The sequence below is a fragment of the Ptychodera flava genome, chromosome 6 (assembly GCF_041260155.1).
Source record: "Ptychodera flava strain L36383 chromosome 6, AS_Pfla_20210202, whole genome shotgun sequence".
NCBI lineage: Eukaryota > Metazoa > Hemichordata > Enteropneusta > Ptychoderidae > Ptychodera > Ptychodera flava.
Window position 1 is genome coordinate 35,923,575 of NC_091933.1, and position 17,958 is coordinate 35,941,532.

The 17,958-nt window shown below is 42.7% G+C and overlaps 1 protein-coding gene across 1 annotated transcript in view; it reads left to right on the plus strand.

Moving 5' to 3' along the window:
* Positions 1 to 17,958, plus strand: part of LOC139135629 (laminin subunit beta-1-like) — a 74,543-nt gene that overhangs the window by 14,399 nt on the left and 42,186 nt on the right. The window contains exons 3-4 of the mRNA XM_070703122.1: positions 13,740 to 14,293; positions 17,464 to 17,730. Coding sequence (XP_070559223.1) covers positions 13,740 to 14,293; positions 17,464 to 17,730 — 821 coding nt within the window. The remainder of the gene's footprint in view (positions 1 to 13,739; positions 14,294 to 17,463; positions 17,731 to 17,958) is intronic.

Here is a 17,958-nt window from a genome sequence, read left to right on the forward strand (position 1 = left end):
CCTAAGACCGCCTCAGCTGGCGGTGCAATTTTTTGCCAATGGTGCGAGACGAAAATCACGGACTTGGTCCTGATTGACGGGAAGTGCGGACGGATTTGACGGACTCGGCTTTCTCAAAGGCAACGCCTAAGACCGCCTCAGCTGGCGGTGCAATTTTTTGCCAATGGTGCGAGACGAAAATCACGGACTTGGTCCTGATTGACGGGAAGTGCGGACGGATTTGACGGACTCGGCTTGATTAGTCCCTGACATGGAACTGATCCGAACGGACTTGAGCGACATTTGTGAAGGGTAACCACCGCTTTTAACCGACTTGTTACCTTCTCGAAAAGACTACCCACTCAGATGTCGGACGTTGTCGGCTGCACTTGGCTCTAGACGTTCAAGCCGTGCAACGAAACACACCGCCTCAGCCTTGCCATTCAGGAACATGGCCTCAAAATTTGATACCATTGTTCACCGACTTGGCGGCTGCGGTTAGGTGCGTGAACCGTTGTTCACGACTTGTTACGCCTATGTTGTCCCTGTGAAGTTCGGCTAACGGCCGAGTCTAACGGGAGTTGGCAGACCTGTGTTTGGTTTATACCGTAGTATGACCGACTCAGGTAGAGGTACCTGTCGGTATATTCCGAGTTTTACGCACTCGGGCGTCAATGACGGGTCGTCATCACCGCTGATGACGTAGACGTGCTGGCCACGTTATTTGAAGGAGCCATGTTTGCCCAACGGACGAGGCCGAGACAGCCGTTGAATTTTGGCATCCTTCATCTTTGACCGCCTTAGTTGGGTAAGCCGCTCGGCAGGCGACGGTTATGACCTAAACAAGCCGCTGAAGCACTGTTCGTTGCCGTACAAGAACGAGACGGCCAGTCCATTACTGCTTAATGGGCAATCTGTCGGGTTGGCTTGTCACCGACTTGGATGACAATACGCCCTGCGCAGGCGTACTTAGAAGGGACATGAGGTTAAAGATACGGGTTTCCCACCCGTACTAAACATGGGCTTGGGCCAACGTCCTTGGGTGGCAGGTGCGCATGCCACGTACCCAGCTGGACGGAATGTCAAGTTGAGATGCTAATGACATTGACTATGTTATGCTAAGTGCTCGAGTGATTTGCATCGCAAATGAGTATTATTAGCATATCAAATGGTGCGGACAGGCAATTTACATGACGGGTAGGAATGTCAGCGCCGGTTGGTGGACTGATTGCCGTAGGTCCATTATAATAACAGGTGGATGCATATATTAACACCCCTGCGTCCAATCATGTCCAGGGCTTTGTTTCCCTGTGGCTTTAAAAGGGAGGGACCTGCTAGTCTGTCGACACTGTTCCAGACATGAGCTTGACGGACCGCAAAAGTTTTCTGAAGGCGAGCAGACGACTGAAGCTCAAAGATGCAGAGTCTCCGGGCGGTAGTGGTAGCGATCGTTGTGATGTCCCTAGTAAACGTTCTAAGAAGTCGGGCAAGAAACGCTCCCGTAAGGCGAAGCCATCTCCGGCTGAAAAACCCAGTGGTAAGCGTAAACGTAAGAGCGATCGTTCTGCCGATGAGGATGATGACGGGTCACCGGTTGCCAGTGGTTCTCACCCGGCTGCTCCGGGAGAGACTACTTCACCTGCAGAGACTACATCTGCTCTTGTGGGAGATACTTCACCTGCACAGACTACGTCTGCTGCTGCTAGTGAGACAGTGAGTAATGAGACGGCTGATGCCATTGGTTCTCCCCCGGCTGCTCCGGGAGAGACACCACCTGTGCTACTATGAGCCCTCATCCTGCGTCAGGAGAGGTTCCTGTGCCCAGTGCGAAAGAGCTTGAGTCCTCGTCATCAGCAGAGGCTGCCGAGCCCGCTCCTGCCATAGTTTCGTGTGCTGCGATGTCCCGCCGAAAAAGATAGTGCGGAGGGTTCGTTATCAGGATAGCCCACCTGATTTTGAGCCAGATATGATCCTTGATGCCGCTACGGGCGAGTTCAGGCCCAGACGCCCAGACGACGGTGATATCACCGCTGAGTCCGACTCGGAGGTTGACGAGGATGCGGCAGAGGACGATGACTTTTATGACAGGCAGTACGTAGGTGAGGCAAGCTCTGACGACGATGATGACGTTGCTGCTGTGTTGGCGGAGGACGACACACCTCCTGTCTGGCGTATGTCGGAGACTACCGATGCTAATATATTTGAGGAGACCGATTTTGACCATGAGAGAGGACGACTTTCACCTTGCCCAGCCACGCCCGTGAGCTCGATTACTTTTTTAAGTTTATTCCAGCTACACTGATCAGATTGGCCAAGGACGAGACTAATAAATACGCCAATTCCACCAGCGACATATCGCTAGGAAAATAGATAAATACTGGCGTAACGCTGACTACCGAGAGGTGCAGGCGTTCATTGGCGTCTTAGTCTGTATGGGTATCGACCGTAAATCATCAGTGGAGGATTATTGGTCTAGCGATCCCTTTCTGAGAAACCAGGGTATTTCTACTGTGATTACCCGCAGTCGCTTTCAGCAGCTTATGCGATACTTTCATCTGGCAGACCCAGAGAACGATCCACGTCGTGATCCTGATGAGGCACGCCGCCGACGTCGGTGTCAGGAGGATCCCCTGTATAAAATCAATCCATGGATGGAGCCCATAGTTGACCGGTGCGTAAATAATTATAAGATGGGTAGAGAGATCTCCATCGACGAGGGCATGGTGCGATTTAAGGGCCGTTCTAAATTTAAGCAGAGATTACCGCATAAGCCTGATCGAGACGGTTTCAAGATATGGCAGCTGTGCGACTCCACCACTGCATACATAGCTAACTTTGCACCGTACCTAGGTGTGAAATATCGGGATCGGACTGATGGGAGACGGCAGGAGCGAGGTGTGGTGAAAAGAATTACGATGGAGCTGGTCCAGCCATTCTGTGGATATAATCACAGCCTATTCTGTGATAGCCTGTTTAGCACGGTCGTTACTGCTAGAGAGCTGATGGAGACCGGGATCTACATGGTCGGGAGTTTTCAACCGCCGTAATCGTCGCACCATGCCCCCTCAATTAATTCCGCCGGGTAAGAGGAAGCGCCTTCCTCTGTCTGTTGGGGATATGAAAGCCACGACCAGAACGGACTCTCGTCTTAACATCACTGCTTATCAGGATAGTAACGCTCAGGTGCTGATCTTGAATACGGTCTATCCACCCTTGGAGTGCGTGCCAGTGGGGGAGGGAGACGAGCGGCGACAAGTGCCTCTGTCGCTGTATAATTATCGCCGGTACATGGGAGGCGTCGACCGAGCCAACCAGAAGCGCAAGTACTTTCACACTGGGCGCAAGAACCACAGATGGTGGACATATCTGGCATGTTACCTGATTGATGTTGCCCTGGTAAATGCATATATATGCTTCAAGCATGTACACCCTGATAGTAAGCTGACCCATAAGATGTTTCATCTGCGTGTCGGGAAACAACTCATTGGCGGTTATTGTGGGCGATCGCAGCCCAGTGTGAGAGAGGTCGAGGCCACTGTTTCTCTTGCCTCGTACATCAATCCACAAAATCAGCCGATGCACGTTGTCAGCCGTTTGGAGGGGCGGCAGAAATGCTGTAAAGTATGTAGCAGAGAGGGTAAGACCACTGCGAGCGGACGACTGTCTGAGACGTCCAAAGGATGTAGTCTGTGCGGGGTTCATCTTCACGAGGGCGAGTGTTTTGCGGCTTTTCATCATCGCATGATGCTACGAGGTAAGAGGAGCATTGGCGTGCAGACCTCTACTCACACAGCCCCGACGACACCCATCAGCAAGAGAACCCGACGTAAATAACGGACAGGGGACAGCTTCGCCTAACAGTGGCTTGACTGTATTCTGAACACGGACCATGATCACATTTTGAGCACGGTTGTGCCGTTTGTTTGTGCTTTACGATCCCGCTGATTGTAAATTGAAACACGGATTATTTTGTACAATCCCCGATTGTAATCTTTGTAACACGGACCATGCACTCGGACGTCGAGACAGACTCTGAGATTTATTATTCGGCATAATGTAAATTATTCCCGAATAAAATACTATCTATGGATCGCATATTTTCGTTTTGTTTTGTTTTGTTTAGACGGATTATTTTGTACAATTCCCCCTATTATAATTTTTGAAACACGGATCTGCCACCCCGATTGTAATTTTTGAAACACGGACCATGCACTCGGACGTCGAGACAGACTCCGAGATTTATTGTTCGGCATAATGTAAATTATTCCCGAATAAAATACTATCTATGGATCGCATATTTTCGTTTGTTTTGTTTTTACCCCCACTTTCGTTTTTGGCAGATCCGTAAGGACGCTATAGTAATGGATGAACGTGCGTTGTATCACGTGGGAGGGGCACAGCCCAACGGAGGCTGTGCTCGTGCGACGTAGACGTTGTACCAACCATCTGTCGTTGGGGTTAGTGCATAGAGCAGTTGCACTGTCCAGAGCTAAGGTGGTACAAAACTGCACCTTAGTAACAACTGCACAACTAACGTGTTAGGAAACGGTAACACTAACGAGCTAAGTGTTCACTGAACTGGCCAAACTACGTACACGCCTTCCTTCAATGGCGGAACTATGTCGTTGACACTACGTCAAAGCAGACTGCAATGTGCGACTCTTCCAAGTCGTTCAAAGTACGTGGCCAAGTGACACAACCCAGGGGAAACAGGACAGGTTTGAGGGTGCTCCCGCACCCATAGCACTAACCCCTGGGTCTTCTACTAACCCACGAGAGAGGTGACGTTTCCCCGGTGTGGCCGTGCGTGCCGGCGAACGAGCTTTACTTCCGCGAAAGTAAGCTAGAAAAGGGCATAAAAGTGCACGTCCCCCGGGGCAAACAACGCCCGTGACCTCGTCATTTTCTGGACACACCTCATCAGCGGTTGCCCCTCTATACGGGCATGCAAAAATTTTTGAAGTCTAACACGTATATGGTCGGTAATCGTACCCCGAAAATGCGGTATTTTCCCGCCAAATGCCTGGCAGGAAAGCGTGCAGGAGAGCCTATCTTCTGTAGACACGGAAAAGGGGGCCGGTTTTGACCGACTTGGCAGGATACGGACAGGGGCGCTCGGCAGGAAAAGGGTTAATGTTGCCAGAGTTCCTGGCAGTGCAAGGACATGATTATCTATAAAATAGATTTTAGACTATGCAGCACTATTTTAGACTTCAGTAGAAGTATTTCCGCCTATGCTTGCATACTTTCTTGAAGTCGTATAGATGGGAAAATATAAACAAACTTAAATACAGTATTAATTTCTTCACAGATAAAGTTTTTCAATTTTACTACAGGTATTGCACATGGATCAATTCAGTGTTTACACCATCAAACACATGTACAATGTACGGTTTGTACAATGTACGGTTTGCACATGCAAGTCAATTTTGCTGTAAACTTTGGTGTGTATTTACATCTGATCTGCGTGGGATGTACTGGTGTTCAAAGTCTGTCTCCCCTTTCTGCCTTTTTAAACACCATGCAAATAGTAAGTTGATAGTTTGAGCAGCGCCCTTCTGCCTGATTGTTTGTCCTCCGGCTTGGCACATTGTATGTCATTTGTTAGTCTGGAAAGATACTGCCATCGGCTTGGATTGCAAGCTTGCAAATCAGGACAGTGAAGGCTTTTGATTCTAGTGCCCTTTAACCTGTTATGTCTCAACAGGTCAGAGTGGGATTGGCCAGTTCATAACAACTTGCTTTGGCTCAAATAAAACTCATCAAACATGTTTATTTTGAAGAATTATCTTATCAAAGGAATGCCATGTCAAATTCAATTTCACAGATCTGGTTTCAAATTGTATTATATAATTATATAATGACATTTGAATTTTGTCTGTTTTGAATCCCAAGTTCTTTGTAAGAATTGGTCAATATATTCACTTTGTGGAGTAGTTTTACGGCACTCATGAATCAACGCTATTATTTGTACCTGTATATTCTTTATTTCTGGATTTTTGTGCTTGCGGCTTAGTGTAGAGTTGCAACAGACCTGTCCCTGGGCACTTTACAAAGAGGGGCGTGCCACTCCCAGTTCAAGTCTGTTTCAGTACAGCCCTGCATTCATCTGTCAGTGACAAAATAAAACAGAGACCAGTCATTGTCAAGCAAATTAGGTGGGATCTCTCAAATAGAGAGATCATTTGGTCGATTGGAAACTTGTCTCCTTTACAATCTGCCATACTGACCGTGTTGGTTATAGAAACCTTTCACGTTCATACTTTACCTGAGTGTGTTGCTTGTCAATTTACTTTTGCCATCACGATGTACGGTAACTGGTTGACAAATCACCCATTTCAAGTGTAGTAACTCCTTTACGCAATATCAATGACTGAGTTTGCCCATGATATTGCTCAGGGTCTGCTTATCAAGAAGGTTATCATGTATAATGATAATTACCAGGTGATTGCTAAGATGAGAGATAATGTCGTCTACATGAATGCCTGACCATGTAGATAGCAGTGATGACTTTGCTGCTGTGACATATGACCACCAAATTTGAACACTTCTGTACTAGCAAGATTAGTCCAGTGTACAGGTAGTAAGTAATGTAAGAAAATGCAATTTATACGTAATTATGGGAAATATAGTGATCAAATTAAATTGGATAGGACAGAGCCAGCCAAAGTGTAAAACAAGGGAAAAATTAAGGTAGATTAAGAAAAGTAGCATTTACTCAAATTGTGAAAATCAATTTAGTCCAACATCCCAGTTACCTGAATTTGACGAATGGATATATAAACATGGGCATTGACATTGCATTTGAAACTTACAATTACGTATATGCACATTCCAGTCTGCACATGGCGTACATTGTGCTGAAAGATGAAACAAATGAACTTGGTTCATGTACATTATTTGAGCAAACTGTGCAAGACCAGGTCGCAGGTCATGCATTTCAAAGGTAAGTCAAATGAGAAGATAAAACTTCCACAATGTTATCACTGATAATGATACAGGCTATCTTGTCACAGATAACCTATCTACGGTAATACCATTCAACTGGATCAAATGGTTTGAACCTTTCACAATACAAGTACATCTCAATCAATGGGAAAATGACTAGTTATAGTGCAGTCAAACCAGATTTGTTTGAACTTAGACTTATGTGTACTGTGTTACAGTACATATATGTTTCATTGTGAAGCCGATCAAATCAATTAATGCCCCCTTACCTTTTACATGTGGTTTTGTCATACCTATAACCATAGTAGCCATCAATGCAAACTGCCATAGGAAACTTGAAGGTCTTCCCTGTCTAAGGTTTCTCTCAGTGTATCAATTATTCTATTGCAAGACAGCAAAAATGATGTCATAATTGTTGTAATAGACCTTGTTATATTTTATTCATAAAACTATGTATCATGTATATCCCTATATTAAAGAACAATTTTTCAATCTCAGTGCTTGATTTATCCTCACCATGCACTCTGGAGTAATGTTCTATGCAGAATATTAAAATCAAAATGAACTCTTTTATAGTGAATTTCAAAATTGCTTGGAATTACGATGTGCTTTAGTGATAAGGAAAATGTTTCTGGTGATAGAAAATGATCCCACCTGCATTCATTACAAACGCCATCCTTCGATAAATTTTGCAACACTTTAACCCATTATGACGTTCATTGTGCCGCAGTCAACATCGTCAGTGTTGCTGCACTCCCATTGAAAAAACTCGCCTGTACACTAACTGCTTGAACATTATTATATCGTCTTTATCACATTTCCCGGCGATGAAACTGCACAGAATGCTAACGACAGTTTTTTTCTCGGTGCAGTGTGTACGGGTCAGACAACGATTGGTATTTCCTACACTGAATGTGTTCTGTAAGTTAGAACAGTGGGCATCGTATTGGGTTAAATTGTTGCAAAATCTATCAATGGAGAACATTTGTAATGGATGCAGTTAGCGTTATTTTCTGTCGCCAGAAACATTTTTCTAATCACCCAAGCACGTTGTAATTCCAAGCTATTTTGAAATCTACTAAAATTAATAGTTTAGGTATCAGAGTAGACACATTCAAGCAAACAAAATGTGTTCGGCGAATGCAGAGCCAAGTCTAGACTTGCCCAAAGTCTCTCAGGTTATTAATCTCTTTATGAATAAATTGAAGGAATAAAGTTCAGCAACTCAATTGTGATGACAACATTGTAATTTTGAAACCTCTAGTGAGCTTGTAACCACTACACACAGCCACTTGAGTTCTATGCATGGCCTTGTGACTGAAGTAAAAGATGGTGTGAAAACTCAGACACCATACTGTACTCAGTCAACAAAAAATTTTCAACTGGTGGTTATGCTCTGAAATAGTCCCATAATTTTCTGAAGTAGATGGCTCCATGCTCTAATAATTATACTCTTGCTGTGATTACTATAGTGAATGACAGTCAAAATTTCCCATTTCATCCATAACAAGTTGATATTTTTGACGCTTCTAGTACTGGTAAAGAAACTCATTCCTTTACAATTGACTACCCGGCCTAGGGGTCAAAGGGGTAGGACCTCAAAACCGCATATGTTTGCGCGAAATGAAAAATTACAGAGGCTGTGTTATATTATAGAGGAACAGTACTCCAGTCAACTATTGGGCTAGTGAAGGCCAAGTCATATACAAACAATACCGGTAGTCGACATTTCTTTCCTTCTTATTTCTACACTTCAACTATGAAAGTTACTCAACTTACATGCATTGCCGATACATACATAGTCAAATTGTCTCATGTTTACCATGTTTGTAAAGTTGAGTTACAGACACACTAAACTCACTAAATGTATACTTTGGGAATTTTATGCAGTTTTTGGTATGCTGTGAGAGTGCCTGTAATAAATTTTGTAAATTTCAAACTTTTGAATAAACAGACAGACAGAATGACAGATTGACGGGGTTCAATTGTCTTTGAATTCTATCATGTCAAGTCTCACATTGTCAGTGACTGGAAAATCTTGAACAACACAGTGATACTGGAGGGAAATGATATCAGCAGAGATGCGGTCCAAGCAAACTTTCGTTCAGTCGTTGATGTTGGTGTTAACCCAATCTGATTAAAATCAGATGTAGAGTACGGCGACGTCTCTGTACTTGCGCGGTTTTCTCTTGCTGTCGCCTCTCACTACATCTGACCAACTCCCATAGAAGGTCGCGTTCAAATCTCGCGCTCTGGCCAGAACAGCCGACCTATCAGAAAGCGCCTTACAGAGAACAATAGGTATGACTCGCAAGCGCTGGGGCATGCACATCACGAAAATCAAAATGGCATTAAAGTGTGTAACCGACCATCTACCCAGTTGTAAACACTGGCGCACGGCGAATTTTAAAATCGTCATGTCTGTAATTTTAATGTTGAAACATGCCTTTCATTAATAACTGTGCAAACGGAAATCACGCGGACAGACTTTTGAGACCAGCCGTGCGTACGATGATGTGTGTTCCTGGCGTAAATACGGCCTACCTCTACAGCCCTGCCTACCCTCATAGGAATACACAGCAACATCGGTACGCTGTCCTGATTGGACCGCGCACGACAAGCTACCTTTTCTGACTACCTTCGGCCGAATACTCATTAGATAACTCTGAATAACTCTGTAGATAACGCCATTATATACGATCTTCAAGATATGGCCTGTTCCTGGACAACTGACCGACCGTGAATCGCTGGTAAACTGTTAACGGTTTGGGGCGAGAGCAAATTTTTGAATAGAAGAGAGGTCGGCCAGTGCTAGCTGCAAGCTCGGCCAGGGGGATAATTCCGAGAACTCGGCCAGCTGGAGAAGTCAGCCAGTAGGCGAACTCGGCCAGTAGGAGCATGGTTATATGATGAGACTACAGTGTTCTTCTATTTTCTAGGTCTCGCCAAAGTTACAATGTGAAAGCAATGCCAATACCGGGTGCCAATATCATTCATGAGCGTGATGTTTGCAAACTTCCTTCCTTCAACGCTAACTACAAGATAACATCGGCCGCATGCCGCACAGTGTGGTACATCTTGTTTTGCTTCCATTTATTAAACCTACGATTTACTCCCGTCAAACCATAACCTAAAACGTTATTCATCCAACGATCAACGTCGTCGTCGTTATAACTGCCAATTTGTACCTCTCGATCGTACGCTCGACTCGCAATCTGCAGAAACGCCAAGGCCGACCAATTGAGTGGAACGCCTTCTCGTTGTTTTCTTAATGTTCAACAAAATAACATCAAAATACTAAAATTGGCGTGCGTATAAAAGCATCTGTTGACTGTGAAGAGAAAATTATATGTAAGTGGCCGACCTCTCCCACTGGCCGAGTTGGTCGCCGAGGCACTGGCCTAGCCCTGCCTACAGTTCTGTGCGTTCCCGGCGTACACAGACATGTACGCAGGGCTTGCACTACTACCTCTCCATGCACTGGCCGACCCCTCTGGTTCAAATTTGGTTGCAGTCTGTGAGTGAGCGATTGAGTGACTCGGGTAGGCATACATCGGAATCGAGCTGCTTTCGGCCGAAAGTAGTTAGAAAAGGTAGTTTTTCGTGCGCGGTCCAAATCGGGACTGCGGTCGCTGCTGTGTATTTTCCGCCTATCAGCAGGTACATGGCGGGAGAAGGCCGTAGATACGCCGGGAACACACAACATCGTACGCAGTGCATACAGTGAGCAGCGCCCAGTGAACGACTTTGGCTGCTCAGCTCTACTGTTTAATACTTAAAAACTCCAGTATCAATGTGTACAAGACAGCTGAGCGGCCGAAAATTTCTAGACTGGAATTTGAAAGTGCGTCGTGTTGTGTACTTCTCGCTGTAGATTTTGAACAACGATCAGATGTTTACAGCGATAAAAGCAAGAAGGGAACACGACATTGCATCGACGCACTGGACCTCGCGATCGCGTAACGTGCAATCTGATTGGCTGCTTCAGAGCGCGAGATTTGAACGCGACCTTCTATGGGAGTTGGTCAGATGTAGTGAGAGGCGACAGCAAGAGAAAACCGCGCAAGTACAGAGACGTCGCCGTACTCTACATCAGAGGCGACAGCAAGAGAAAACCGCGCAAGTACAGAGACGTCGCCGTACTCTACATCTGATTTTAATCAGATTGGTGTTAACCCTGACTAGTAAAACTTGACGTATTATTGATGTTACTATGATAGGATAGGGGAGTCCAACTAGTTGTAGATGTAAATGGATGTGGATGTGGACTCTTTTCAGGGTGATTCAAGATTTTGTCTGCAGTGAAATATTACGTAAAGGGAATATGATTTACGTCCTATGTCAGTCCCTGTGTATTTTCTCACTGTACGTCAAACCATTTCTTCACTACCATAGTTAGTATCTGAAGTGAAACCACACCCAGCCTAGTAGACTTCATTTGTCTGCAAATGTAAAAGTTTGGTAGTTAAAAGTAACCAAGTTCCTATGAAATGTGGCTCAGAAACTTGTGCATCCACCTGACATAAATTTTGCCATGCCATATCTGCCAGTTCAGCGATTCTTCTTGAATGCAATTGTTGACTTGTGCAGTAACGGATGCGACTGCTCCTCTACTCAATAGTTGTGGCCTCCAGAGGTTCAGTATGTGCCTAGGGAAACTTAACCAATTGTCATTGGAAATGTTGCCTGTGTGTACAGACTTGAAAAATGATATTTTATAAGTGTTTAATAGCCGCTGTATATTCATCATCTAGGTTGTAAAGTGTTTTATTTATGTGAATTAATTTTGGTCTGTGAACCAGTTCGTAGCTGAGGTATTGATACTGGCCCACCATTACCTAAACATTCAGAACTTCCAGTTGCAGTCTTGACTGTAAAAGAAAGATTGTGCTGTACTTCTGTCCCATAATGACAGACTGTGTTTGTAAGTCTACCATTACAAGACATATCATATCTTGTCAACCCCTGAAAATGCCAATGTATTGATCCAAAACAATAGGATTGGACCAAAGTGAGGAAGCTGCAAGGTAAAGTCTTAGTGTCTTCTCCAGTGTTTTGTCTCTCTCACAAGTGGCATACATAGTCAATGGACACTCTTGATGCATAACACTCAATACAGACCTATCGGCAGGTTAAGTCAGTGAAGTGGTTGGTCCTTTTATCTTCTTCACTTATCCTCAAGGTTATATTTGTGCTCGACCACTCATCTGTACAAAATTGAATATGCATGACTTGCAAACAAGTACAGTCTCTGCCAGGGTGATAAAAATAGACAACTGGCAAGCTAGTCTCAAATCTAAAAACACTGCAGGCATTGACAAGATGGATGACTAGTGATAGTTCACTCATTGGTGCTACTCAGCCAGACGCCCACTCTAAATGTCTGATTTTCTTGTTTGATGTAACATGTTATTTATAGATGGAGTGGGTGCTTTGATCTCATTCAGGACTCGTCTACCAATGACAAATGGCACTGTGGTGATGTCTCACTCAAGAGCTCTTGTCACCTTATATTACTCTTTCAACACTCTGTCTTCAAGGCCACAGCTCCAGGTCTTGGCATTGTCAATATATTGAGTTTTCCCAAAAAGGAAAAAAAAATTACATAGCTCCCGGTTCAATGATCATAAATAGAAATAATAGTGTCATTATTTGTCCCCTGTAGTGTTCATATGGTCAAGTATCTATACATATGTTATTAACTGGGTTAGGGATGGTATTGGAGGTTTACATGAGAGCCCAAAATATACTGCATAGTTACTAAACTGTACCTGTATTTCATTTTCTTAGCTTGAAATAGCTCTTTTGACTTAGTTCAAATATATTCTGCAAACACTTGTGTTAGACTATTGGTCCTTGTTTTCATGTTCATTCAAATTCTTGCTTTGTCCAAATTATATTACATACTGTAACTCTGAATAGCATTCTTTGACATGTATCTCAATGAAATAGTTGGAGCAAAAAGTTTTATTTAGACAAAGTCATAAACAGATATATATTTTGTTAGAGTGTGAATATAGAACATTACCTCAGGTCTTTCAATCAAATAGGTTGAAAAAGTGATAGTTGAAAAGCACCAAAAGACCAAGGTAATGGTCGACTTTGGTGGCAGTAAATCTGCTTTTCCTCTGTCAGTAGATTTCATTCGATGAGAAAACATTGGAATAATGTCAACATTCAACCTGACAGTGTATGTAACATGAAACATGCTGTTCAGTGCTGTTTTCATATTCATTACCCTCCGTGGTCATAAGTTTTTGTTGCCAAGTCCAGCATATTTGAATACCTGTATTTTTTCCTTGATAATGTAAATCTTTGAACAAATGTCATGGTTTGCTTGCTAATCCTACTCCCATCATGCCTACATGTAGAATGACCCACATCATGGAAACCTGTTAGTGTTCCCTTTGGCATTGTGATTCAGTCCCATTCTTGTAAATTGCAAAATCAGGACATCCTACATTGAGTCCCATGGAGATGACAGGGTGGGATCAGTGTGTGATAATGATACAGAGAAGCATGCATGTTGAACAAGTTTACTGAATATAATGCTGTATGTAAAACCAGTGAACACTCAGTTGATAAAGGTAACCATTTTGTGATATTAAAGAGGGTAAAAGGGAAGTCAGTGTGATGGACTACCTAAAGTCAATGGGGTCAGAAGTTGTGTATGTCTACAAGTCAATTTATTACCTGAAATATATCTCACCTTAGTTAGATAGAAACCTATACAGTGCGTTTCACCTAGGTAGCACAACTCAGCGTATGAGCAACTGACACCTTTTTCATAATCCATATCTTGTCATTGACAGGTGCTTACGTCAGAGCCCAGGACAGTCCCTGTGAAGGAGGAAGCTGTTACCCGGCGACAGGTGACCTTTTAATTGGGAGAGAACGCCAGCTTTTTGCCTCATCAACCTGTGGTTTGGAAGAACCTGAAAGATTTTGCATTGTTAGCCATTTAACAGACAACAAAAAATGTTTTTACTGCGACTCTCGCACTGAATATGACACAGATAGCAACCCGTACAGCCACAGAGTTGAGAATGTGATCACATCGTTTAACGAGAACAGGAAGCAAACCTGGTTCCAATCAGAGAATGGCAAAGAAGATGTCAATGTCAGGTTGGATTTAGAAGCAGAGTTTCATTTCACCCATCTAATTATGACCTTTAAGACCTTCCGTCCGGCGGCCATGTTTGTTGAAAGATCATCAGATTTTGGCAGGACGTGGAAAGTGTATCGTTACTATGCCTACAACTGCCGCGAGTCCTTCCCTGACGTTCCTGTGGGGCCACAACATCATATTGATGAAGTTATTTGTGAGTCCAGATACTCAGCTGTAGAACCATCAACAGAGGGAGAAGTAAGTCTTTACTACTTTAATTTCTCAGCAAAGTAATGATTTCAGTGAAAGGTTTTTACATCTTTGTAATGATCCAGTGAAGCTTAACATCATTGCAGTGATACAAATCAAGTCTACATCATTGCAATGATTTCAATGAAGTTTCTCGGATCTCTGTATTGATATCAATGAAATGTCACATCGTGTTGTGATATCAACGGAGTTTCACATTGCTGATCGAGTTCTTCTGCCTGCACTCTCTTTCAATTTCCCTTCTCCCCGGTTCCCTGCCCCTTTCAATATTTGTCCAGGCTAGTACAGGTGTCATATGGTGCTTTGTTAGACAGCCTTAGATGCCTGAACAATACATGAGTACAATTATCATCTTGTTATGCCTAGGTTGTTAGTTATTTGATCAAGTCAAGCCTCAAAGACAGTTCATCAGACATTACATCGCATCATCAATGTACATAGGAAGTACAGCTGCCAGTTGGGAGAACATGATGGGCATACCTCCTTTCTACATTTCCTAAAACGATCTTCATGTTTTTAGCTCCCATAGCCATATGTATATATGGCAATGGAAGCTATTCTTATAGGCTAGGGAAATGTCTGTATGTCTGTATGTCTGTATGTCTGTGTGTCTGTATGTCTGTATGTCTGTCCGTCAACATCAAAAACTCCAAAACCGCTGTACATTTCATCTTGATATTTGGTGTGTACATGGATGATGGGCTGTAGATGAGATTTTGTTCAAATGAAGTTGTCATTGCCAAAAATATGCAAATTAAGTGAAAAAATGTAAAACAGTCAAAATTGAAAAAACTCAATAACCACTGAGCAGATTACATGAAAAATTAGCATGTAAGTACTTTGGGCTGACATGAAATGATTGTGCAAATCTTGGGTCAGTATCTTGGACTTGCTATTTTTCATGAATTTTTTGTAATTTTCTCCCATTTTTGGTCAAAAATCTTCTTTCTCTGAAACCACAAGTCCGACTGATTTGAAACTTGGTATGGAAGTGCATAGGAGTGACCTTTCCCAAATTTGGGCAAATCGTGTGAAATTTGTGTCCATGTATAGCAGATCTCCATAGACTCCCATGTATAAGGCCACGAAAAATAAAAATTTAGTTTCTCATCGTATTCATATTGCAAAAAGGATGCAGTGACACAATTTTTAGTCCCCACGGATGAAGTCCAGTGGCTTATAGATTGGGTCATGTCCGTCTGTTCGTCCATCCGTGAGTCCATCCGTTCACGCAGATATCTCAGATGTTTTGACAAAATGTCACGTGACCTTTGACCTGAAATATACATATTTGTCCATTACTCAGTAACCACAAGTGGTACACCCTTCATATATGGTATGATGGGACACCTTATGACGCCACATATTGTACCTCATTAATTATGCACATATCTAATTTTGAGCGAGCCAATAGAGCTAGAGGTCTGATTTTTGGTATATAGGGATAACTTAGCAAAACAATTTTTTGACAAAATGTCACGTGACCTCGGTGACCTTTGACCTCAAATATACATATTTGTCCATAACTCAGTAACCACAAGTGCTACACCTTCATGTATGGTATGATGGGACACCTTATGACGCCACATATTGTACCTCATTTATTATGCGCATATCTAATTTTGAGCGAGCCAATAGAGCTAGAGGTCTGATTTTTGGTATATAGGGATAACTTAGCAATACAATTTTTTTGACAAAATGTCACGTGACCTCGGTGACCTTTGACCTCAAATATACATATTTGTCTATAACTCAGTAACCACAAGTGCTACACCCTTCATGTATGGTATGATGGGACACCTTATGACACCACATATTGTACCCCATTAATTATGTGCATATCTAATTTTGAGCGAGCCAATAGAGCTAGAGGTCTGATTTTTGGTATATAGGGATAACTTAGCAATACAATTTTTTTGACAAAATGTCACGTGACCTCGTGACCTTTGACCTCAAATATACATATTTGTCCATAACTCAGTAACCACAAGTGCTACACCCTTCATATTTGGTATGATTGGACACCTTATGACACCACATACTGTACCTCAATAATTATGCACATATCTCATTCTTAGCAAGCCAATAGAGCTGGATGTCTGATTTTTGGTATATAGGGATAACTATAGGAGAGAAATTTTTTGACCAAATGTCATGTGACCTCGATGACCTTTTACCTAAAATATATGTTTATGTCAATAAATAAGTAACCACAAGTGCTATGTCCTTTGTATTTAGTAGGATGGGAGACCTTATGACAACACACGCTTTACCTCATTAATTATGTACACATCTAATTCTGGGCAAGCGAATAGAGCTAGAGATCTGATTTTTTGGCATATAGGGATTAATTAGCAATATAATTTTTTTTTTTCAAAATGTCATGTGACCTCGATGACCTTTGACCTTGATTATACATATATATGCATATCTCAGTAACCACAAGTTCTATACCCTCCAATTTTGATAGGGTATTAGACCTTAAGATGTCACATCTTGTACCTCATTTATAATGCGCATATGTATTTCTTGGCTGGCCAATACTGCTTGAGGTCTGATCTTTTTTCCCGATTTAGAACCATAACTTAGACATGCCTCATGTGTTTCAAATTGGGAACAACGACATAGACCTATCCGCCCATAGATCTCAACATATACACTCCAGTGATACTTCTTAATGACCACATTTTCCTGCCCCATCAAGACTAATACTCCTATTACAAGTGGGACTATGTCATTGGAAATGACTTGTTGAGTTAATGGTTGTATCACAGTATTCGATATATCTAATTCTGTATTTTTTCCATTTTATATTCTGAATAATACATTAAACATATTTCACTGTCTCCGGTACATTACATTTAAGTATTTTCACTTCATGCACTTTATCCCTTCACACATGTTCAAATATCTGACCAGAGAACAAACACTAAATAGTCCAGGATGGGAGCTACAGTGTCATTGACGCTATTTTTTCTATTGCTGTAAATTTTAAGATGAGCTGCTACAGATAGCACAATAGGCAGCACATTTGTTACTTACACATCAAATGTTGATGGTCAACACAAATCGCTTCAACTTCAAGACCCCATAGTGAAAATTGGCCAGCATAACTGCATTAGTGTGAATTTCATTCTCTCAATTTTTTTTTCTACCAGGTGATTTTCAGAGTCTTGCCACCAAACCTTGAAAAAATTGAGGACCCTTATGCACCCGAGGTACAGGATCTCCTCCGGGTTACAAATCTTCGAATCAATTTCACCAAACTTCACACACTTGGAGATAACCTTCTTGACAACAGGGACGAAATCAAGGAAAAATACTACTATGCGCTCTATGATATGGTTGTACGAGGTAGCTGTCAGTGCTATGGTCACGCCAGCAGGTGTATACCCTTGGAAGGAATGGAGCCAGTCAGAGACATGGTAAGTAATCTGGCTCATGCTCTAAATGAAGCCCTGTCTGAATACAAATACCGATACAGCAATAAATGCACCAGATACTAAGACTGCCACAACCCCTTGACACCTCTGATGCAGTGTGTTCAAATTTGAAATATTTGTATGACTAATCATAGACCCTAGAATCTATGAAATAATGCTCTAAACGATGCTGTGGTTGTAAATTGAATGTGCCTGTAAAAAAGTGCTGTG